Genomic DNA, 26,132 nt, shown 5'->3' on the forward strand with positions numbered 1-26,132 from the left:
TCGTGAATATTCATGACGCGTATACCTCTGAACCAATCAGGAGGCAGGATTTTACTCTCATAGGTAAACCTGTTTGGGAAAAAAAAATTCGCCCCCCGGCCCTCCCCAGATTTTTCTTTAACCGAAAGTGCCAAATGATACCTGGAAATGTACTACGTTATGTTTTACGGCTGTTGTTTTTGTTTTGTCTGGTTTTGTTTTTATTTGTTTGCTTGTGCTTGTGTTCCCAGAACATTCGTCACTCCGCTCTTTTCTGATATCACATAAAACAAGCAGCCATAGTTGTTTATCCCTGACAAACGAATACAACAGTCAAGTACAAATCATCATTTAGCTTTAGTGTGCTTTATTCACATAATGGCAAATTCATCTGAAAACTATCTACCAATACACACACACATATAGATAGATAGATAGATAGATTATTTTATTGATCCGTAATCAAAACATAGAAAATTGGCCTCCACTGGCAGCACATAAACAAAATACAACGTAGTTACAAGATAATTGATACACACACATTTATATATATATATATATATATATAAATATATATATATATATATAGGCCTACATGTATATATTTGTATATACATTAAACACATTGATGTTACTATACCGTTCACAAATTGTATACCAAACCAATGACAAGCGTATGAAAAATATAGACAAAGAAATCAGTGCGTTCTATAAACGGTCTATAGAAAAATAAGTGTCAAATTATCATTTTCCTCACGATAATTTTCATTCGCCTTCAAACTATGTATTCTCTGTATTAAAAACATTGGCAATATAAATAGTAACTTTATGAGATGCATTTTACAGTTGAGTTTACAAGATCTCGCAATAATGCGAGAAAAAAATAAAAAGGCGTACGTCAATTATATAAATACAAGATATAATCAGAGCAAAACATAATCAGAGCAAATTATTTTTTCCTTAGAATGCGTACATGCATTATGGGATCAAGTCAGCCCAAAACGACTAAGAACGGCAGAAAAACTTCGAAAAATAAAACCAATTGCACTAATTCTACAACAATTGAAAGGATTATTACAGGAAAATTAGGGCACAATGTAAGAAAAAATTCCCTCCAAATAATTTCAGAAGGAAGGTCGTTATACTTTCGGAAAGTTGGAGATAATTGTTGAGTCGACAAAACATTTTTCTGTTTGACACCTATTGTCATTAAGCACTATCGGGATTGACATCAAACCCTGAAACTGGATTAGATTTTTTTAATAAAAAAAGTAAAATATGCGATAACAAATAGAATACACTTAAAGTAGTTTAAAAATATGAAATATACCATATTTTTTTCCCCAATGATTGTATACAGAATATCCGTAATACAGATACATGTATTACAATGAAACATTGGATAGGCAGGCTACAGTGTGAGGTCAGTAAAAAGGGATTTCATCGCCCTCTCACTGTCTTCTTTGTAAGGCAGGATTGATTGATATACGTCTCTTACCCGTTTCCTTCCCGAAATATAATACGACGAAGAAAGTGAAAGAAAAGCTTGACAATACAACAGCCTATAAAGGTCAACACGTAACCATTCTATAGCACTGAAAGTGATTTGACACTGAAAGTGATTTGACACTGAATCACACGGACATGTGACAAATTTGACGCACACTATTTTTTAAAATACAAGTACGTCATATAATTATTGGCAATTCTTTGTTTTAAAAAAGGCATTACATTATTTTCTCAAACCTTATTGCACCGAGCTTGTATCTCACTCAAATGCTCTCAGAATTTTACGATAATATATATATATATATAGGGTGTATTTTTATATTGCAACAAAATACATATAGTATACCAAATACGACTATCTATATGTAATGAGTGAATTACCTTCTTTCTTTTTTTTAAGAAACTGGCCAACCCCCCCCCCCCCCCCCTCCCCTAAACGAAAATGTAATTCACTATTTATATAAAGATAGTCGAATTTGATATACTATCTGTATTTTGTTGCAATATAAAAATACAACCTCCAGGTTTACATCATTTTATTATGTACATAATTTTATCACTTTTGAATATTTTTAAAGATATTTTTATATAACAAAAAAAATTGCAAAAAATTGCAAAGATTTGCGTATTTATATAACTATATTCACACTGCACTACCACACACCCTGCATTCGAAATGATTTTTGAAATCATGAACGTGTTCATAGTAATACAATGGTATAAAACAATCGATGAAAAAACATTACTGCTATTAGGAAAAGAAAATATAAAGAATCACACACTCAATTCTGGGACATTGACATTTAGGTATAAAAACACATCGCTGTTGAGAAGCGCTTAAACCCTGTTTAACACACAGCAGACGACACTTGATGATGTACACATACATGCACAATCTTTCTAAACATCCAATTCAGAATGTCGCCAAGAGTAATATATACGGTATACAAGTGCACTTGAAAGATACTAGCTACCCTGTGTGTTGAAGGATTGCTTTATACTTTACTTTACAATTATTTTGTGATTTCGTATTGTAATGTCGCCAAGAGTAATATATACGGTATACAAGTGCCCTTGAAAGATACTAGCTACCCTGAGTGTTGAAGGATTGCTTTATACTTTACTTTACAATTATTTTGTGATTTCGTATGGTAATGTCGCCAAGAGTAATATATACGGTATACAAGTGCACTTGAAAGATACCAGTTACCCTGAGTGTTGAAGGATTGCTTTATACTTTACTTCACAATTATTATGTGATTTCGTATTGTAATGTCGCCAAGAGTAATATATACGGTATACAAGTGCACTTGAAAGATACTTGCTACCCTGACTGTTGAAGGATTGCTTTATACTTTACTTTATACGATTTTGTGATTTCGTATGGTAATGTCGCCAATAGTAATATATACGGTATAAAAGTGCCCTTGAAAGATACTAGCTACCCTGAGTGTTGAAGGATTGATTTATACTTTACTTTACGATTATTATGTGATTTCGTATTGTAATGTCGCCAATAGTAATACGGTATACAAGTGCACTTGAACGATACTAGCTACCCTGAGTGTTGAAGGATTGCTTTATACTTTACTTTATACGATTTTGTGATTTCGTATGGTAATGTCGCCAAGAGTAATATATACGGTATACAAGTGCCCTTGAAAGATACTAGCTACCCTGAGTGTTGAAGGATTGCTTTATACTTTACTTTATACGATTTTGTGATTTCGTATGGTAATGTCGCCAAGAGTAATATATACGGTATACAAGTGCACTTGAAAGATACCAGTTACCCTGTGTGTTGAAGGATTGCTTTATACTTTACTTTACAATTATTTTGTGATTTCGTATGGTAATGTCGCCAAGAGTAATATATACGGTATACAAGTGCCCTTGAAAGATACTAGCTACCCTGAGTGTTGAAGGATTGCTTTATACTTTACTTCACAATTATTATGTGATTTCGTATTGTAATGTCGCCAATAGTAATATATACGGTATAAAAGTACACTTGAAAGATACCAGTTACCCTGTGTGTTGAAGAAATGCTTTATACTTTACTTTATACGATTTTGTGATTTCGTATGGTAATGTCGCCAATAGTAATATATACGGTATACAAGTGCACTTGAAAGATACTAGCTACCCTGAGTGTTCAAAGGTTGCCTTATTCTCTACTTAACGATTATATAATTTAGTTTATAAGTAGAAATATTCAGAATATACCCTGCCGATACAAGGAATGTCGTTACCACTGTCAATGGCTAGTGGTATTGTATACTGTACATGACTTGTATTCAAATTATAGAGTTATTATCATTATTGCATTAGCCTCATTATTATTCAGATTAATATCTATATCAATATTATCATCGTTATCACCACCACCATCAAATTCACGATCATCATCATCATCAGCATCATCATCATCATCACCATCAAAGTCACCATCATCATCATCATCATCATCATCATCATCACCCTATGTATCCACAAGTATGATTCATTATAAAAAATGAACGTCTCCCTTTTTCTTTTCAATGACTTCCCCGCTAAACCCTTAACCCTTTTTTTTGTGACGAAGCATGCTTAAAAATAGGTAGAATAGATTTTAGAAACAAAACCCAATCATTTGGGTAAACAACTTTCTTTTTGTTGGAACGTATAGTCTGTCGATATATTTGTTACATTGCAACGATTCGTATCATATATACAAAAGTCACACACTGATATGTATGTATATATGTCCTTAGAAGATTAGCCCATACTATGGCTGTATCAAAATTAAAATACATAAATGTAATTGGTGTTAATTGGCTACTAAGCGTGACTCAGTTCCAACACTCCTTTTATGGCAGCCACTCAACTTAACTTTCAACCAATCACAATCACGCATTTACCACCCCCCCCCCCCCCCTCTCTCTCTCTCTCGCTCTCTCTCTCTCTCTCTCTCTCTCTCTCCCTCTCTCTCAGTCAGTCAGGTACGGTACTATTTCATCATAACTCTACTGGTTGATTCTCCATGTCTGTAGCAACGAGTCGTCGTGCAGAGCACGTCTGGTACAATGGAACAAAGCTGCATAACAATGCCGCCGATAGGAAAAATCCCATGCACACATAGAGGGCGCTATCGTATGACCCAGTATGGTCCATGCTTAAACCTGTAATGAGAGAGAGAGAGAGAGAGAGAGAGAGAGAGAGAGATAGAAATATATAGAGGTGAGAGAGAGAGGAAGATAGAGAGAGGGGGAGAGAAAAAAAGGGGGGGGTTAGGGCATCTTTAGAATTAATCACAGATTGGAAAGTATAATAAAAAAAGTGTATGATTTAGAAGCCAAATACCTACAGAAGTACCCAAAGTAACCAAATAACATTTTATAGTCATTATCTCATTTCATCAATTTTTCAGTTATGAATACATAATAAAATCAGTATACATTAAAAACACACATGTAGAAATGGGAACTTAGTTTAAACTGAACTAGCCAGGGCTACAAGATAAGCGAAGCTTGACGCCTTGTGAATCCTGACAATTAATCCATAAACCTACTCATCATTACAATAGTAAATCTACTGGAAATTTTAGATTTATTACAGTGACTTGATTCTGCCTGTAGAAATATCAGAAAGTGAGTCACTGAGTGACTTGTCATATCACTTGTCGGACAAATAAATCAATATGGGTTCGACAAGCTAGGCACCGATCCAGGGGCGTATAGGGGCGTATAGGCGGAGGGATAGAAAATACACATGCACAATGTATGTAGCAGGTTTTAAGTTTCCACAGCCCCCATCATCTCTCTTTTTTCTCTCTCTCCCTCCCTCCCTCCCTCCGTCCCACTCCCTCTATCTCTCTCTTCCTTCCTCCTTTCCTCTGCGTCTATCAGACATGTGGCCTTGTTTAAAGGCTACTTACCTAGAAGCGCACCTACAACATAACCCGAGCCCATGGCCGATGTGATAACCGTCCAGGAGACAAGACATTGATTAGGATGAAATAGCTGATGGCTTACAGCATGAGGTATGGTATCCAGCACAGAAATAACCAAGAGACCAGAAACTGTGAAAAGAAAAACAAACAATTACATAAAACCAACAAAATGATTACACAGAAATCTACGTAATATTTGTAGAAATGCTCAACAACGAACGTTTTCTTATCGAGGTTCCTTTTCTAAAGCTGTACAATAATCGTATTTGACTACTACACTCCAAATAAAAGTTGGATAAGATTTCACCGCACCCGGCCGTTTTGTATTCCGTTTGGGGTACCAATCATTCAAACATTTTCTTTGTCGGTTAGAAGGAAATATAATTATAAAATTCACTCGAACCCCTGCTCTGCCGCAGCCACCAGCGAGTTTAGTATCAGTTTATTAAAGCTAGTATTTTGCGGAGAATTATTCACTCATGTCAGTATAGTTATTCTTCTTACGGAAATGGTGGCGCTGGTACTCATTGGACAGAGTGTTAGATTTGAAATAATTTTTTACCTCCAAGTTTCAAAGACTTCCAAAATGAGTTTTAAAAAATGTTCATTTTTAATTTATTGTTAAATCTGAACCGAAAGTTTTGAAAGTTCTGGAACACTTCACAACTCAACGAGGAGAGGGTCATAATGTAGCAAAAGTCACGGGCGCAACGCTTTGAGAAAATCCCAACAAGCAAATAACCTCTATCCTGAAACCTTTCCTTTTGTTCAGCTCCTGCATTGTGAATTACCAAACTCCGGAGTTTTCTTAGTGTCGTATAACTTCCTTTTGCACCGTTACTCGTTTACTTTAATTTTAAATTAAACGGTTCATCGAACCCAAAGAAGTGGGATAATCATGCATCATTGTTTGTGACCTTATTCAAACATCCAGTAGTTTCAAATTTTCTCAGAAGACCAAATAATCGATTCAATAGAGGCCCGCACACATTAGCAGTGAACAACGCCCCCTCCCCCCCCCCCCCCCAAAAAAAAGCCGTGTGCTTCTATACAACTATTGTGCCCAAGCATCAATTTTTTGCCCCTGCACAGGCAACTGTCTCCTATCTATATACAGTTGTACTTGAGATCGTCTCCTTCGAAGGTATATTTAGTCTTGTGAAGCGGGTTATTTGTTTAACCCTTACTATACTGGGCTATTTTGAGCACCTCACTGACTGGGGGGGGGGGCTGGGAGGCCCCCCCCCCCCTATGATCTCGGCTGTCGAATGTCCGATGAACACGAACATGTGCATGTTTGTAGATATTTACGTAAGGAACAAGATGGTATGATTAGTTTTTTCCTAATATGCAAATTTTGGTCGTTATAGCCTAATTAATTATGCAAAATGCTAATTTTATGCATTTTACAGAAAACTCTACGTATTTGTCTGTAGACTTGTGAAGAATCTTGAAAATGTATTGAATACATTTTTCCTTCATCTCAAATTCATGAGGTTTCATTATTTCTATGACATTTGAAAATGCATAGGTTAATTTGCATAAATTATGAATACGCAAATTACACTTTCATGAATATCAAATCTGGAAATATACAGGGAACTAGAATCATTACAAAAATTGTCAGACTCCACTTTTTGAATGTTGAAACTCATTATTCATATGAAACTTCTTTTCTAACACAAAATAGTTATTTTGATGTAATTAATAATGATAATTTATGCAAATTTGAAGCGATTTTCAAATATGTATTTTCTTGTGTATTTTAATGTTTTTTATTTCTTATTATATCTATTGTTTTATTTCTAATGTATTCTTTTGTTCTGGAATACATCAAGTTACTTTGAGAAACATATAAAAGCAATTTGATATCAATTCATATCTCCCACTTAGGAAGAAATGCATCTAAACCTGTATTCACAATTGAATATATGCAATTATAGCACTTTTTATGACATGCGCATACTAATTGTTATGTAACACGTTACAGGTATATCCGATTTCGTCGAAAAATGGTATCAAAATGTGCGCAAGACTTGAGGGAAAAAAAGTCATGAAACGACAATTCAAAATTCCAAGCGGTTGCGGCGCAATCTCTGAAAATGTCGAGGGGGGCCTGGGATCAGTAAGGGTTAAAGACAAAAGGCTATGACTTACTGATGGTAACGGAGACAATGGGTATGAAACTTTCTGCTACTAGAAGACATCCCATCAGTATAGCGCCGATGATATTAGCAATGACCAGCAGAAAGATCTTCGGGAACGGAAGGTGATCTCCTACCAGTGCCACCGCCACTTTGCCTATCACCGCGGACACCCCCAATATTGTCATTACCATCGCTCGCGTTTCACCAAAATTCTTCGATACCAAGAAATTTACCTGTGCAAAAGATAAAAATAATGTATAATCATCGTTTTAAAAATGCCTTTATGTTGTATTTTTTAATAAAATCAATCAAATTTGCATTTGTCTTATTGAATCATCTGAACAATTATGTGAATGGTGACAAATTCGAATAGTCATAATGCAAATATCATGATTGCACATGACATAGGTTTGATATAATTCATCGCTACTGTAATTGACTGATGAAAACATTAAGAAGGAAAAAAATTTCATAGAATCAGCAGAAAGCTAAATGGAATTTGAAAACATACCGGTGCATACACACTCACACATGTACATGATTAAATCATCCTAAGCATATCACGCATTTAGTAACATTATTACAATATGCAATAGAATATTATTTATATAAGGCTTCCAAGTGGTACAATAAATCAGTGTATTTAATATCGTTAGCGCAGTACCCGGATGACAGATCGATTTTGTTTTCGTATTGCTCTGTCATACGGGACCTTCAACTGTCGATACAATATTTCTTGATTATCGAAAATCAACAACTCTTTCGCTGGTACCCGGTCAGAGTACCCAATGTCCAAAACTGATGTCCCTTCTGACAATTTTGTTATTTCGCTAGTCAGCCTGATAAAGATAATAATAAGTATAATGTATGGCTTTGTTTTCGTGTGATACAAGAATATATCGCTCTCACTGTGACAATATATTCTTGTATCACACCCAAAGCCATCCAATATTATATACATATTGGCATTTATATAAATGCTCTAACAACAACTGCATCATATAGCGAAACAGTAATCAAGAGCAACTTGAAACAAATCATATTTATATTAAAGTTGAGTCTCTTCGTGTGACTTTCATCTTGTAAGTTCAAGATACTTTGACGTTTGCATGGTGCATGGTACTGGAAGTCATTTACCCTCAGACTTCAAATTTGCTATGACTGACTGTCTTTGACAATAAAAGGTTACTCAGATCCATCCGATCCATTGTGTTTGCTCTGATTTGTTTACATTTCTTTATAGTGTGTAGAGTTGGAAGTTATCCGCCATAAACTATTGCATCCAGCCGGAAAATTGTCAGAAATCGATTGTCTGAATTATTTCCGGGGGATAGTTTCTTATCGCTGAGTAATAATTGTGAGAAACAAAGACGCAAATGATTCTCTCTATCTGACTTCCATTATGTTCATTCAACCTAATACCGGACGCCTTCTAATACCGGACGCCGTAAGTGGCCGTACGGTCACTTAACCTAACACTGGACATCTCCTGGTGTCTACCGGTACCTTCGGAAACAAAACGACATTCTCGAAGATTTTATTTTTTCTTCATTTAAAAACTAGTGAAGTTTAAATAACTATGATCTTGTCGGTCATTTGGAATTGTAATTAATTAAAATATATGTCATTTTTATCTCAGTGATCGATTGAAGTTTATTGACAAATAAGGGTCCGGTTTTAAGAGCATGCTTTATTGCTAGAAAATAAAAAAAGGTATTTTATATTTGTTTTGAAGATCCTCGCTATAAAAGACGCAGGTTCACAGCTTTAAACTTCATGGACTTCATCCAAGGGTATTTCTTTGTATGTCACCTACTTGTCGAGACGTTTCATTGAAAAGCTTTCCTGTAGTACGATTGTATAGCTCTAAGTGTCTGGCCATAGGTTAATATTATCATACATGTCTACTGACAGTCTGACACCCATTATATGTATATACATAATTGACCGGGTGTATAATATGAACTTTTGTAAAGAGGGATAACATACCCCCTTGTGTTCCCCCCCCCCCAAAAAAAAAAAAGTATATTACGCCCTCATCCAGTTAATATATGTTATATTAGAAAGCCTCGATTGTAAAGTCATGAAAAATTCTATGGATTCGATTCTAAGGATCAAGATCAAACATTGAAAGAATCCCATGCATGGTTATTACGCGTATCAGGACAATAACCCCCCCCCCCCGGAAATTGACCCCCCCCCCCCGGAAACTATCCCCTCCTCTATGAAAATAACCCCCGGAAAATTACTCCCCCCCCCCCGAAGATATATATATATATATATATATATATATATATATATATATATATATATATAAATGGTTTGTTTTATTGAAAATCATCTCGTAGCCCGAAGGCTGCATTGTGTGACTTTTTACAAATTGATAAGAAACTTACAATACAATAAATACATGTGAAATTAGACATTACATGATATAAATTCAAAATTCGTTCAAGTTCATAGTAAAAATTAAAAAATATAGAGATATATATAAATGTGAACATGCAATTATATTTCCTCTCAGATCTTCATTGATTTTTAACAAGTCATGTTTGTTTGTAACCATGCAGACCGGCTTTTAAAATAGTTAAATAGCAGTAGATTGTAAAAGTGAATAATTGCGTGATTTTAACACATTAAAAATATCAGTAAAATACTGTGATACATTGGAAAATCTTCAATTTGACAGAGAATAAGTTAAGATTTACAAGAGCAAAATATAGATATACATTTAATATTCATGGGTTTAATACGGATCAAGTGCTGATCGGTTAAAACGGGGTCAACTCTTCAACCATCAACCATCCCCGAGGACATTGCCCTTACCATCCCCTCCGCCAGGACAACCAAAGTCAACCACCCCCCCCCCCCCCCCCCCGTCATTCAAGGGGAAGTTTACCCTGATAATAAGTTGGTTTTAATTAAAGCAAAATAAATTCCGGGAGTGTTGTCCTGTTGACCGGGAGGTGATTGCCCAGGGACTTATTGTCCCTGGAACGCTCATGACGTATGCATGCACCAGCTAAATCATAGGTCCCGGACATAGGTACCTAATAATAGGGACTTTTAGATTTGCACAACGACAACGTGAATTGCTACGATCGACGTCCTTTTAATGCACTGCCTTGAATGGACGTCACACGTATCAGTCCACGCAAATCTAAAAGTCCCTAATGGTATAGCTAGATGCGACTATGCAAGCGCTGTATATTGATGAGCTCTGGACCAATACAACTTTGTATCTGTAAGAGCTATCAGATATGCCTCAATGATAACAAGTTTCACAAGGACTTACACCTTGACCCTTCAGATTCATAAATGGGATGTATCCTAATTCCTAATTCCATTAACCAAAAGGATTCCGTTACAGGAAATAGTCATCTTGAGAAAATGAATAAGCATTGCATGGTTGACGAAGAGTTTGGTTTAGGATTTGTGACCCCTAATCGTACAATCTAAATTCATGCTTCAAGTAGAACCAACAGCATTACTGCAAACTGGTTAGTTTGTGTAGGGCCTGCCTAGTACCTACTAATATAATAGTGCAAAATACCTGAGATCTGAGATTATATTATCAAAAAAAAGAGAAGAGTATGACTTTACAAAAAGTACCCCCCCCCCCCAAAAAAAAAAAAAAAAAAAAGTGAAAGGCGTAAATACTCTAAAAAAAGAATGAAACGCCGATAATACCAAACAACAACAACAACAACAGCCTTATGTATATATTTCGGCGTCTAAAACTACATGTATATTCAAATAGATAATACTGCATTATCTCAAATAAAACAACAATTTGGTGTCTTACCAAGCTCATATAAAAGAAGCAAACACCCGCACAGCAGACGACAAGAGCGGAAGCCAACATCCACAGTTCGGGATGGCGCAATACGGACAGGGGTCTAGGTTCTTGACTGAATCTTAATTTGCTCTCTTCCTCCTCCTTCATCTTCCTTTGAAGCAAATCCGAGGTCAACCCCGTCTTCTGTCCATCTTTCTGCTTCATGTCATTTCCATTCATTTGATCAGCAAAGAGATTTTCTTTTTCTTCTGTGCGTTGGATTCCTTCGATTTTGATATATTTCATCTCCAGGTCAGTATGTTCCCGCGGAGGTTTGGTGAAAGTATAGACAGCCCCTGCACCCGTTGCCATGACAGCAGCTGATGCGATCCGTAGCGTGTTTCTCCATCCGAGAGAGTTGATGAGGAAGTATGTGAGAGGGTTCAGGGCTAAGAGACCTGTGGGCATAAGGAGAATGTTAGACATCGATGTCAATACTGGTAACGTACTTAATTGACTACGATAGTCTTCACAATTGATCAAATTGTTTCAAGAGAGAAAAACGGTAACCCAGACCTTTACACAGGTGCGGTGATTATTTCCATGCTTTGTCACGAGATAAATCTGCATTAGTAATATAAAGTTCGAAATTACGAGGATATCCGTTGCAGGTATACTCCATATAGGCAGACTTTGTTTTATGCTGTAATTTGAAATGCGATAGCCTCTAATTTAAATTTCCCAATTAATGTCCTTTGTAGAATATTTTTTGTCTTGTATGTCCGAGCTATTATTCACAGTCCATTAAATTAAAGTGATATTATAAATAATGATACGATTAGGAGCATTTTACAAAGAAATTTTCATGCGAGATACGTTTGATTTTTCCGGAAAGTTGTACCCGTTTCAGAACATTTTTCGCTGAAGCAAAGGCAGGAGCGGTGAAGGCCGGTTTTTCTACTTTAAATATTGCATATACATGATTATTGTGGCGATAAACATCTGTGAAAATACTTGGATGATTACGGAACTTGATCACATACAATGTCCGGATGCTCAAGTAGCTATGTATTGAGGAATCTCCGAAAAAAAGATCATTGTCACAGTACGATGTCAAATATAGGACTACAAACTATCTTAAAGATAAAGACCAGTCATGTTCATGCGACAGCATTGTGAAAGAAAGTACGTTGTGGAATCGATCAGAAAAGGTTGATCATCTAGTATATAAGTATTGGTGTGTACTGCTAGGTTCTGGAATCTTCAAAATGATAAGAAATTTGGCCCAGTCACAGAAAGATGTATATGGAACTACGCACACGTGCGCGACAAGTGCGTTATATCTATCACGTCCAAATAGATAAACTAATTTACCAAATATATCAAAGTAGGCGGTTTCCCGGCAAATTTTTTATCATCATGTATTAGGCAAAACATATTCTTCTGGTCTTTACCTTTAAAGGTATAGACCAGTTTTGAAAACGCCCCCCCGCCCCCCCTCTCAAAAAAATGAAATGGAAGCTTTTATTACCAATCATGTGAAAGAACATGTTTTGACTAATACGTAATGACACAAATTTTGCCGGGAAACCGCCTACTAATTGATATATTTGATAAATTATCATATCGATCCGGCCTTGATATATATTATAACGAATGAATTGCAACCAGAACCCTAATTGAACCCCGCAATTTGACCACATATACCGTCTATATTATCTTTAAACTGTATTTCACAGAAGTTAGCGTGATGTACCTGTACTGCACCCTATAAGGGCTATCGTCACAGCCCTAGCTGAATGCTTGTCTGGAAAGTATTGCAAGATGATATTGAGTCCAGCAGCCGTCACAAAGTTGATCCCGAACCCGTAAAGCAGACTAAAAGTGAAGAACATCGGAAGGAGGCTAGTCATAAATGACGTCACAATTAAAGATACGAAGCATGAGATGACACCGATGGCAGCAACCAATCGGTGTTGATATCGTGCTATGAGAGCATTGGAGAGGGGAGTTGCGAGGTAGGTAAGACCGAATGGTATTGTCCCAAGCCATCCTGAAAAGAAAGACAAACAAAATGAAGAAAAATAAACACTATCAGGAGGGGGAAGCAGAAACATCGGTATATCTTTTTAACCAACATCGCCTTATCAATCATTTTGTTCCTTTTCTCACTATCTTTCATCTTTTATCTCCATTTCTTCTTCTTCTTCTTTTTCTTCTTCTTCTTCTTCTTCTTCTTTTTCTTCTTCTTCTTCTTCCTCTTCTTCCTCTTCTTCTTCTTCCTATCTCCCTTCATCTATATTCCTCTCTTTTCTCATGGCACGGCTCTCTCCTTAAGACTTCCTCTCTCCCTCACTCGCATTCTTGGTCCTCATAAAACTTGATATATCTGTCTGCATGACTCAACTTTCTTTTCGCCATTTTATAATTTTGTTTAAATTTAGAGAACTTCAAAGCAAATAAATACCTGTTACGGTTGCCCCTTTACCAAACTCCTCCTGAAAGACGACTAAGAATTGTCCATAAGAATACAGGAATCCATAGTTTGCGAAGAAATGACAAAAAGTAACGGCCGTGATCAGCCAGCCCTTACAACCTTTGAAGTTAACCATGGCGGCCTTCTTCTAAACAGAAATGAGGAAGAAGCATAAAAAAGAGAGAGTCGATAAATAATTGATTTTTTTTGTTGATTGAAAATCATAGAACATTCATAATTATATGCAGTTACAAAGCTTCCATGTTAAAATGAAATGTGTGTCTCCCTCCTGGGGCGCATTATTATGCAGGTTAAAATTCAAATTCAAATCAATAATACATCATGTCATGAATTTATGAAGCGCTTGTAACAAAATGTATGATGATAATGATTACAGTTTTGATGTATTTGAAGCTTGTAGTGAGAGTTGGTTTTAAAAATAATATGAATTATTTTTAAAAATTAAATAGAGCCAACATTCCCTGTATCTGCAAGCTCCCCTACTCGACTGTACAAGATATGAAAATAATTCCTATACTGGCATACACAGCACATTTTGTACATTATTACATGGATATATTATTAGTCAAGCTTGTGGATCATCACAATTTATAAAACTAATCATATCAGCCAAAAGAGACTGTTAATGATATATCATGCTTTTCTGCTGTTCAATCTCTTTAAAAAAAAGGAAAAACTTAGCAATTGCTAAAGCATAGAGCTGGGGGATCTAACGCAGTGCAAAAGAACACGTTACATATAGTGCAATTATAGTGTAACGTTTATTCCTTGAAGGATTAAAATCAAATCAAACTCCGTGCATCGCTCATTACGTACATGTATGCATGCGCCTGCAGCTCATGCATTGTGTACTGAATAAGTACATGCGATTAACTAGCAGGCGCTGCGGATTGACTACCAGTAAAAAAAAAAAATATTAGAAAAACACAATACCAAAGCTAAACCCTGATTTAGACCATAATTACCACACAGACTCATGATTCTTGTTGCTGCCTATTCCAATTATACGGCTCTCGTAGATCATACCATTGGTTTTGAAGTGGTGACATATTGTAAACACATTCTAGACAACCTATATTCAAAGTGAGTCCTTGGGGTGTGTAGCACCTGACGTAGACTGTGGACTGTGGCGGGTTCGAACAATGGTCCATCGTTACCAGTTTATCTTTGATTGATTGATTTGATTGATTCGAATATATTCCATTTCATATCAATTGTTTGCACAATTAAGAACATATTGACAGAGTAACGCTAATGACTATTCAGAAATCAAATGCAAGAATGAGCGCTACAGAAAGAGCGCACGGTCTTCCCTTTATTGTGAGGTTAGGTTACTCAATTAAAAAATGGAATAATGTAATGACAGATCTATGTTAAAGGTACTATGTCCCTTTTGCAGCCAACCTCAAATGCTGTAGAACTTTGCAGGAATCATGAATATGTCATGTATGTCCTATCTGTGAAATTTAAACGTTAACAACATCCTAGTATTCAAATTATGCAAGGAAACTCGTTTACTTGCTAGACTTCACTGTCAGACACTTTTGAGTGACTGACTCGCTTTTTTTCTTCTTTGGTAATAAAATACATGAAAAGAGTTGTAAAGGGTACATGAGCATTTGTCTACATCAATAACCCACTTCTTGTGATGGCCAAGATTAAACTGATTGAATCTTTGCACAGCATAAAACGTATGACCATTCGGTACAATTGTCTGAAAATCAAGACTATTACTTTTGGGCTCTATAGCCCTAAAGTCGATTTGACAACTAATAGTCGTTATTTTCCCACTTGAAGACATTTTCAAGCCCCACCTTTTATAACGAAGTTCTAAATTAGTATTATCTTTCAAATGCAGTTGGAATTTAACTTTTTCATTTTTTGGGCCTGCAAATGGGACATAGTACCTTTAAGCATATACGTAAATCAAATTGTTATCTTATAGATGTGCTTAAATGTAAAAATGTAATTGTATACAGAAGGTACATGTTTTCTTTATATGGAGTATATTAAATTCAATATTGCATTACCAATCATCTCTATTAACCAATAACAGGAAGTGAAACTATAATTTCACTTTCCATTCAACTTAGGTGAATTAAAGGTACTATGTCCCATTTGCAGGCAAAAAAAAAATGAAAAAGTTAAATTCCAACTGCATTTGAAAGATAATACTAATTTAGAACTTCCCTAAAAAGGTGGGGCTTGAAAATGTCTTCAAGTGGGAAAATAACGACTATTAGTTGTCAAATCGACTTTAGGGCTATAGAGCCCAAAAGTGATAGTCTTGATTTTCAGACAATTGTACCGAATGGTCATACGTTTTATGCTGCGCAAAGATTCAATCAGTTTAATCTTGGCCATCACAAGAAGTGGGTTATTGATGTAGACAAATGCTCATGTACCATTTACAACTCTTTTCATGTATGTTATTACCAAAGAAGAAAAAAAGCCAGTCAGTCACTCAATAGTGTCTGACAGTGAAGTCTAGCAAGTAAACGGGTTTCCTTGCATAATTTGATTATGAGGACACTGCTAACGTTTAAATTTCACAGATAGGACATACATGACATATTCATAATTCCTGCAAAGTTCTACAGAATTTGAGGTTGGCAGCAAAAGGGACATAGTACCTTTAAAGGTCCCTTTTGTTCTCCATATACATGTACATTGCACCTATATGACAATAGGCCTACTTTGAAGCATGTAAAACAGATCATTTCGTTTAGCACTAATCATAATTTATTCAACAATATGTCCTTCCTATGAGTTTGCTTAAGTCATATCATAAACCCTTTATTTTTCACATCCATTCCCAATGCACTTCCGTTTTCCTGCCACCAATATTCTTTGATCTACGGTGTACCTACTGTTTTGTTATGAATGTACTATTTTTAATGAATTTTTAATGTATTTTTGTGCAGTATCCGTCTGTTATTACTTATGTAGCCCGGCAGAGAGAGAAGGGTAATGATGAATATTGACATTCTTTGAATAAAAAACATTTGGCAGTTCATTTCTATTTGAATTATACATAAATATTCCCAGATTATGACTGTATAAATCTGTTATCTTTAGAATACAATGTGTGTGCTCGAAAATCAGAACGACATATAACACGCAGCACTTTTTTTTCTGAAGTAATAAAATTCTACAGAATTAAATTATATAGTCAGCAATGTTCAGCACAATAATTGTCACACGCTATAATTCCGTATTTTAAATGTGGAAGGATCAACAACGTGGGATACAGGGTTAATAATATACGAGTTGGAAAGTAACATTTGACCTTGTTTATAATGCCAATATTTCTTGAAATAACTTTAGAAATATTATCTACGTGTTCCTTCCAAGAAAGCTTTTCATCTCTATTTATTCCCAGAAATTTAGTATCTATTGTGTTACTGAAGAGCATGTAGTTCGTCTTTTGCAGATTGAGAGATAATTGGCTTTGATCCATTCTGAAACACGTTTTAATTCCTGGCTGATGGTGACAAGTAAAAAATGTGGGTCCTTATGGGAAAAGAAAAGATTTGAGTCGTCTATATACAAAAAGAACGAAAAATGAAACCTCCGAAGACTTGCAGAAATCGTTGATATATACAAGAAAAGAAGCGGGCCCAAAATGGAACCTTGTGGGACACCACAACTTAAATCTTTCGTATTAGACAGGACATTGGCAATAGAAACATACTGGTGCCTATCGTGAAGGTATAGTTCCTGAACCACTATTCTCCTGAGTCCATAATAACTGAGTTTGCACATGATTAATTGTATCGAAAGCCTTGGAGAGGTCCATCTTTTCATCATTGGTTTGGAAGAAAATCGACCGACCGACCCAGGTCCTGGAACTTAAAGGGCAATAAAAACATCTCTTTATTTAGGCCTTTTAACACCGGAGCGATGAGCATTCGCGTACAGTTATTATATTTCTTGTGTATACGTCATGCATGCGGTGGGGAAACAGCACAAGCGATGGGCTGATCAATAAATAGACCAGTCTACATATGTATTTCAATGTATGCATGTTTCTCTTTCGAGTTTCAAACCCCCGGTTACGATCTAATTCTAATTTGTGACATGCTAAAATAATCATGATAATGGCATCTCTATCGAATTAATCCACTTTGCATACAATAGCTGCTGTCGTGTCTGGTAAGCCTCCACCAAGCGGTCTGTTTAACCAGGGAGATGAAAGAAAGGAGGCGAAACTCTTGTAATTTATTCAAACGCATTCGTGAGTTCTCAAGCGTAACAATGGGATGTGTAACATTACACTTAGCTTTGAAGTTCCATGCTTCGAACCGCGCTTTCACTACGGAGACTTTGGAAGCCAGGCACCAGTTTTAAATTTATTACAAAATATTAAATTACCGGCAAAATTTCAGTAAAAATCAAAAATTTATATGGGGAGTGTATTGGGAATAGTGAATCAAACAAATTTTCAAATTTAGTACTCCGTCTTTCCTATAATTTGTGTGCCAGAGTTGGTAAGAGAAAAATTACATCCTGACAAAAAACACTCAATATTTTAGGATATTGTGCTAATTTGTGCATGTTTTAATGTCCCGTTATTTAATCCATGATTTACAATCTTCAATAACATTAAGTTTGCTAATGCGTGTTTTTTTTTATATTTTTGAAGTTAAAAAGAGGGATAAAATTAAACAAGTTTTTGTTCGCTTGTTCTACTCTTTACACATTCAACAATGGATGAGAAATCATTGAAAGGGACAGCGAACAGTTGCTGTGATACCATTTTCTGATGTAGGAATTCTAAATCCTGAAATTTCATGCGCTCTTTTATCTCACCACCTGGTCAACAGTTGCAGATTAGCGCATAACTTTTCGGCGGCTTGGAGCATGGGGTCAAAGGAGAGCGGCTTGAATCCAGTCCTTGTTCTCTGTCACGTCCCTGGATGGGCTGATAAATAAATAGACCAGTCTACTAATGTATTTCAATGTATGCATGTTTCTCTTTCGAAACCCCGGTTACGATCTAATTCTAATTCGTGCTAAAATAATCATGATAGTGGCATCTCTAATTCTCTACAGAATTAATCTACTTTGTATACATTAGCTGCTGTTGTGTCTGGTAAGCCTTCCGCAAGCGGTCTGTTTAACTATCAGGGCTCACATTTTACACCAGAGTGTTAAACTTGCCAACAAAATAGTCAATTTCCAAAAATGTATTATACATGTTTATTGTTTACCTAGCGATCTAGCGACGACTGGCGAATGAAATAATTCATAACGAGGCATTCAATAAAGACGTATATATTAAAGTTGTCAAACTTGCCAACAAAATAGTCAATTTAATGTTAAAGTTGATTACATTACGCAAATGGTCGTGTGTTGAAGTGAAGGGAGAGGGGGGGGGGGCAAAATTACACTCCCTCACTCCCGGTATACTCTCACATGAAAATCATTATAATTCACGGCCGAGTATTGACTTTTATTAACGTTAGTGTCGGTTCAATCAATCAGCCTGGCTATATTTATACCGTTCGGAGTCCTAACCTTTTTGATAAAAGGCTGTCTATTTTAGTCAGAACGTGAATGTACCTTGAATAACCGATGGACTTCAAACCCGTTAAAATTAATATCGATTGAATTGCGCGCTCTCTGTCTTTGGTCTATTTTAATTATGGGGAAAATTGGGGATAGTATTTTTTTTTTTTTTAAACGGTGTAAGATAAATGACTAAACTTGATGATTAAAAGAGAATGAAAGCCAACAAACATTAGCTGATAATCATTCCAAACTGTCAGCCAGTTATAGATATCTGGAAATTACTGATTACGTAGCAAGGAAAACTATTTCTACACAAATGTTGCAGTTTCATTATATGGCCATTCTCTCGTGTGGGAGGCCATTTTGATTGCAATAGTGATGTCAGAGTAGTACATGTTTGTTGACCCTGCATACAAATAAATGTAGATAAGGTGTTGCATAATGAACGGTGTTGCATAATTACCAAGTTTACCAAGCAATTGTTATCTAATTTATGAATGATTCTTTCAAGGTGTGTGTGTGGTGATGAAGCATGTCATTCACCAACTATTTTCATTGTACTACAATTGCCAGAATGCCAATTGCATGAATAAGTTGGCGCTTTTCTTGGTTTAAGGTTTCTCAATATGAAATAGATTTGTCATCAACTGGTATATTTTGGTATTTCTAGATGAATTAGTCACAATTGTTCCCCGTTATATATTTTCAGTGGCGGATCCAGGGGGGCCGGGGGGAGAAAAAAATCATGTAAAATCACGTGATTTTTACCTTTTTGGGGGGTTGGGCCCCCCCCCCTGGCGCTCAAGGGGGGGGGGTGCAAATTGAAATTTTTTTGAGGATCAAAAAAAAAAAAATGTGCTCACTAACCCCCCCCCCCCCCCCCCCCCCCCCCCCCCCCCCCCCCCCCCCCCAACTGAGCGAATTTTTGGCCGGCGCGTTTTTCAAATTTTCGGGAGCAAAAAAAAAAAAAATTGGGCCCCCTCCCCTAAGAAATCCTGGATCCGCGCCTGTATATTTTTCACCAAATATAATTTCTATCTTCTTAGCTATGATTTCTTAATCAAGAAGAAGAAGAAGAAGAAGAAGAAGACGAAAGAAAGAGAATTGTATATGGTTCAACACTCCGTGGTCAAAACATGACCATGACCATGACCACGGAATGTTGAAGCAGAATCTATCAGCTGTAGGTTGTACACCATTTTTTGTAGCGAACTAACGTCGTTTTGATATTCATTTTTAAGTCGTAGTTCTCTAGACATAGTTAAATTATTGTGTAAAACTTTAGTGGCAATCTAAACAGAGTTAATTTTCCATTGAACATTATATACATTATATTTTTGAACCTATTGCAAATATCAGGGGCGTCGCCAAAGGGGGGGGGGGTGCGGGGGTGCGACACCCCCCCCCCCCCCCCCCCCACCTGTCAGGATATTGTCGGTAAAATTGCGCTGCCGTCGGGAAAAAGAGAAAAGGGGGAGGGAAAAAGAGAAAAGGGGAGGGAAAAAAAGAGAGGGAAAAAAAGAGAGAGAAAAAAGAGAGGGGAAGGGAAAGAAAAGAAAAAAAGAAAAGGAAAAGAAAAGAAAGAAAGGAAAAGAAAGGAAAGAAAGGAAAAGAAAGGAAAGAAAAGAGAAGAAAGAAAGAGAAAAAAAAAAAAGAGGGGGGAGAGGAAAGAAAGGAAAAGAAAGAAAAGAAAGAAAAGGAAAAAAGAAGAAAAAAGAGTGAAAGGGAAACAAAAGAAACGGGGGATGAAAGAGAGGAGAGAGAGGGGAGGTAAGAGTCTGAGAGAGGTGGAGTGGGACTAAAAGAGAAAAGGGGGTTGTTGGGGTTGTTGGGTGGAGTCGTCTCGTCGAGGGAGCAAGAAAGACACGGGTAAATATGTTGCTGTGTCTGGTCAGCTGTGTCGGTATTCTTGCTCGATCCTCATCAATGCATAAGTTTGAAGTCGGTGAGATGTATATTGTCGGTCGGCCGACAAGTTTTTTCCCTACGAACTGCGACTTCTTATCCGCTGTGACGACTTCGAGAGTGACTACAACTACAATACTTGTATTTTCTCGAAGTTTCACTTTCCTATAATGTCAGCTAAAGAAATCAGAGGTTTAAGAGTCACCAACGGTACGACGAATCATTTTCCTTTCTTTATATTGTGATGAAACGCCAAAAATTCCGCGCTTCGCGCGGAAGGGGAAACTTCATTTAGACGAATCGAGAACGGTACAACGAATCGTTTTCTTTCTCTAATAATTTAAGGAAACGTCAAAGCTTCCGCGCTTCGCGCGAAAGTGGGAAACTGAATTCAGACAAATAGGGCTTACTAAAAGTCGAAAACGTTACAACGAATCGTGTTCTTTCTCTAATAATTTGAGGAAACGTCAAAGCTTTCGCACTTTGCGCGAGAGGGGGAAACTGAATTCAGATGAATAGGGCTTAATAATAATAAGATTCGAAAACGGTATGAGGAATCGTCTTCCTTTCTCTATATTTTGATGAAACGCCAAAAATTTCGCGCTTCGCGCGGAAGGGGAAAGCTTCATTTAGACGAGTCGAGAACAGTACGACGAATCGTCTTCTTACTCTAATAATTTGAGGAAACATCAAAGCTTTCGCGCTTCGCGCGAGAGGGGTAAACTGAATTAAGATGAATAGGGCTTAATAAGATTCGAAAACGGTACGAGGATTCGTCTTCCTTTCTCTATATTGTGATGAAACGCCAAGGGGAAACTTAATTTAGACGAGTCGAGAACGGAACGACGAATCGTCTTCTTTCTCTAATAATTTAAGGAAACGTCAAAGCTACCGCGCTTCGCGCGAGAGGGGGAAACTGAATTCAGACAAAATTAATAGGGCTTATTTAGAGTCGAAAAAGGTACAACGAATCGTGTTCTTTCTCTAATGATATGAGGAAACGTAAAAGCTTTCGCGCTTCGCGCTAGAGGGGGAAACTGAATTCAGATGAATAGGGCTTATTAAGAGTCGAATACGATACGACGAATCGTCTTCTTTCTCTAATAATTTAATAAAACCAAAACTTCCGCGCTTCGCGCGGGAGGAGGAAGCTTCATTCAGATTAGGATTAAGAGTCGAGTACAGTACACCGAATCGTCTGCTTTTTCTCATAATGTAAGGAAAAGTCAAAGCTTCCGCGCTTCGCGCGAGAGGGGGAAACTGAATTCAGAAAAATTAATAGGGCTTATTTAAATTCGAAAACGGTACAACGACTCGTGTTCTTTCTCTAATGATATGAGGAAACGTCAAAGCTTTCGCGCTTCGCGCGAGAGGGGGAAACTGAATTCAGATGAATAGGGCTTATTAAGAGTCGAAAACGGTACGACGAATCGTCTTCTTTCTCTAATAATTCAATGAAACGTCAAAACTTCCGCGCTTCGCGCGGGAGGGGGAAGCTTCATTCAGATTAGGATTAAGAGTCGAGAACAGTACGCCGAATCGTCTGCTTTTTCTCATAATTTAATGAAACGTCAAAGCTTCCGCGCTTTGCGCGGGGGGGGGAAATACTGAATTCAGAAAAGGATAAACAGTCGAGAATGGTACAGCAAATCGTCTTATTTTTTTATAATAATTTAAAGAAACGTCTAAGCTTCCGCGCTTCGCGCGGGAGGCTCATCACCCACACCCCCTTATGAGCGCGCTTTTAAGTGATTCTCTTGCTCACTACCGCCCCTCCCTAAAATAAGATCCTAGCTCCGCGCCTGCATTAAAATATATAGCTATGATGCTGACTAAATTTAAGAAATAATTCGTATATTAATGTCGTCGAGGAAAATGACCATTTTGCGCATATGCAAGTACTATAGATAGTCCATAGGAAAAACAATTTAGCCTTCGGCCCCAGGTTTATAGGGTTGACTTTGTAGATATTGGAAATTTAATTTTGTCGGTAATTGGTGGCTACTTTTGTCGGTAATCGTTGGCCTCTACACCCCCCCCCCCCCCCCCCCCCCCACTGAAAAAGGTCTAGCGACGCCCCTGATTGCAATGCCAACAGGAACAGTGAAAGAATGGAGAGAAAGATGGAACAGAGGAGGGAGTGGAGGGAGGAGGGAGGAGCGGAGAGGGGAGAGAGAGGGGGAGGGAGAGAGAGAGGGGAGAGAGAGAGAGAGAGAGAGCGAGAGAGGCGGGAGGAAGAAAGGATAAGCGGGAGAAGCTAGAGATGTGTATTTAGCTGTTATAAATATGTTATCTAAATCATATCTGTGGGAGTGAATGCTGTCAGAGTATATTTATTATGGTGTACATCATGAGAAGGTCGTACGAGGGACGTTTCACCACCCTGGCCATATGCTGTCACAACTAATAAGGCATATACATCATACATGTACGTGCAGTATGAGATGTATGGTGATCTGCCGATGTAATATTAGAGCTAGAACACAAATTGTAGAGAGTACCATAAAATAATAATAACTGAACTAAGAGGCTATAAACGCACAGATATTTCACTCCCCGTTTTTTTTCTAGAGTGACAAGCATGAAGAATTGAATCAATTTGAACCGAAAAAATATTTATTGTACTGTAAACACCATCACTGCACTCGGACTGAATTGCAGTAGAATTTATATTTCGATACATAATAGTAAATTACAACAGTTATACTTCATTCAAAATTCTTTAGAATAGTAATGCAGTAATAGGCCTTCTGAAATGGGTAAAAGGATGACGAAAACAAATCATTGTAGAGATTAGATACACGAAAAAATATATATGAGATACGGTGGTGAACAAAACATGAGTACCAAATACTCTTTCATCAATGTTTTTACGAATGACTGCATGCATACAGAACAATATTCCATTTTCGTAATGTAATCCACTGTAATGCTCACGTCTTTGTGAAGCTAGTGCCTCGTCACAAATGATTTCATTTCCCTGTTATACGAATGATAATACTTTTAGTCAGCATGCAAATTTCTTACATGACATATTGTTGGGTATAGGGCATGCCATAATCATGGTAATGTTTGTCCAACCTAGCAACAACAAAGTGTATGCAATTTTCATTCTGGTTAGTCAGATATAACAGGTGAATGTAATAGCTCATCGACTCAGAAGGTAAATATATGTGAATACATTTTGAAAATGGTCTATTACTACGACTGTGTAAAACAGTATACACGCTTACCCGTTACAGAAAAATTACGTAGCGTACAGTCTGTGTATTGACGGCGTATGATGAAAAGAACAGCTTGACCGTATATACATGTACAGGAGTGACACTCTGTAAATTTGCCATGGTGCACTGGTCATGGATTCACTGTGTGGACATCTCAGTGGACCATGATCAAAACCCAAGATGGTCCAACCGAATAGTATAACCGAAGATATGGCGTATTTTATATTCAGTACCGAATAAATACCATAAAACAACTACCAACAACAACAACAACAACACCCCTAGACGGTCGACAACATCGACCGACTCACTATATATAGGGACCTGGTAAGTAAAGGCGGTTTCAGTTGTAAAATCGGCGTCGTAACTAGATGCATAGGGGCGGGGCTGGGCAAACAGCCTTGTTAATCTCTAACGACCTTCCTCTCTTTCTGAGCTAGGAGGATGAGCATACATGCAGAACCAGGCACCAACACTCTGTTTAGCCCATAGAGATATATACTACTAACACTATCTCTATGGTCTAGCCAAACATGCATCGGGTCAGAGGTCAGACCATAATATAAAAAATTATACTGGCGGCGACGCTAAATGTATCCTTGTGCTGACCATGAACCTAATACGGTCTGGCATACTAGAAAACAGTCGGGGCCAAGGAACCACTTCATTTGCTTCCGTATACAACAACTTTTGATTCATAATAATATTCCTTTCTCAAAAAATATTACCGACAGAGTTATAATGGTGCTCTACATCTACATACATTTTATACAATTTACACTGTATATTTATGTATTGGATGTTAACAATCATTTCGAAACTGATATTTACCTGAAATTATTAACTGAAAGTAATTTAGCCTACGGGCTGCCGTATTCTTAATAAACCATTCGATCAGATTTCATCTATGTAACTAATGTGATATGCAACCCTTCTTTGTGTCCCTGTCAAATTTCATCCAGAATTAATAAAAAGATAATCCAATATTATTATTTCTAAAGTTTCACTGTATATAGTTTGCTTTATATTTACCAACTAAAAGGGAATTTGTCTTGTGTTCGTTTGTTTGTTTGTAGTTCACTGAAAGTGCATCCACTTAAACACTGGTATCCCATTTCAATGCTTGACTGAAATGAAACGCTATCCTCCTGTTTACACTGGAAGAGGATATTGAATACATACCTTTCATTATACTGCTATCTAAGCTGTCGCATAATTCAGTTCAAAATAATTATCGTATTTCCTCCACAGGCACGCCTGCACATCTGCACATCTCAAGTCATTATGGTACATGTATGTCTCTGGTTATAATCATTTTCCGTTAACTCCGATTCATCCGAACTATATACGGCTCGCGGTCCAATAGCTGTTTGATTATTATAGATAGATAGACGGTATATTCTAACGTATAGCCTATAGCCAAACTGCGTTGTTGTTTACGTGTGTGACTTTGACCTAGGTTGTTCGCGACCCGCACAACTCAACCAACACTGTTCACTGCACTTCATGCATGAGAGACTTTCGCTATACCGTGGATTTACTAGCTAGTAACTCCATTGCTATACCATGGACCTACTACAAATGGACACTGATCGGTACCATGATACATTAATTCATGCACCTGAATCATATAGTGACATTCCAAACA

The 26,132-nt window shown here is 37.0% G+C and overlaps 1 protein-coding gene across 4 annotated transcripts; it reads right to left on the reverse strand.

Moving 5' to 3' along the window:
• Window positions 1-329: 329 nt before the first annotated feature.
• On the reverse strand, window positions 330-26,132 carry LOC100892183 (monocarboxylate transporter 9). 4 transcript variants are annotated; one of them, XM_011664539.2, is made up of 7 exons: window positions 25,667-26,132; window positions 13,812-13,965; window positions 13,101-13,397; window positions 11,372-11,802; window positions 7,577-7,799; window positions 5,405-5,548; window positions 330-4,649 (listed from the first exon to the last, which is right to left on the reverse strand). In XM_011664539.2, the coding sequence occupies exons 2-7, from the start codon at window positions 13,954-13,956 to the stop codon at window positions 4,486-4,488; spliced, it is 1,404 nt and encodes a 467-aa protein (XP_011662841.2). In that variant the 5' UTR covers window positions 13,957-13,965; window positions 25,667-26,132; the 3' UTR covers window positions 330-4,485. The 4 variants fall into 4 exon arrangements, with proteins under 4 accessions (XP_011662841.2, XP_011662843.2, XP_011662842.2 ...); XM_011664541.2 differs by having other exon boundaries at window positions 13,812-13,968; XM_011664540.2 differs by lacking the exon at window positions 25,667-26,132 and adding an exon at window positions 24,494-25,014 and having other exon boundaries at window positions 13,812-13,968.

Source organism: Strongylocentrotus purpuratus, unplaced genomic scaffold (assembly GCF_000002235.5).
Source record: "Strongylocentrotus purpuratus isolate Spur 01 unplaced genomic scaffold, Spur_5.0 spur5_scaffold_6, whole genome shotgun sequence".
Classification (NCBI taxonomy): domain Eukaryota; kingdom Metazoa; phylum Echinodermata; class Echinoidea; order Camarodonta; family Strongylocentrotidae; genus Strongylocentrotus; species Strongylocentrotus purpuratus.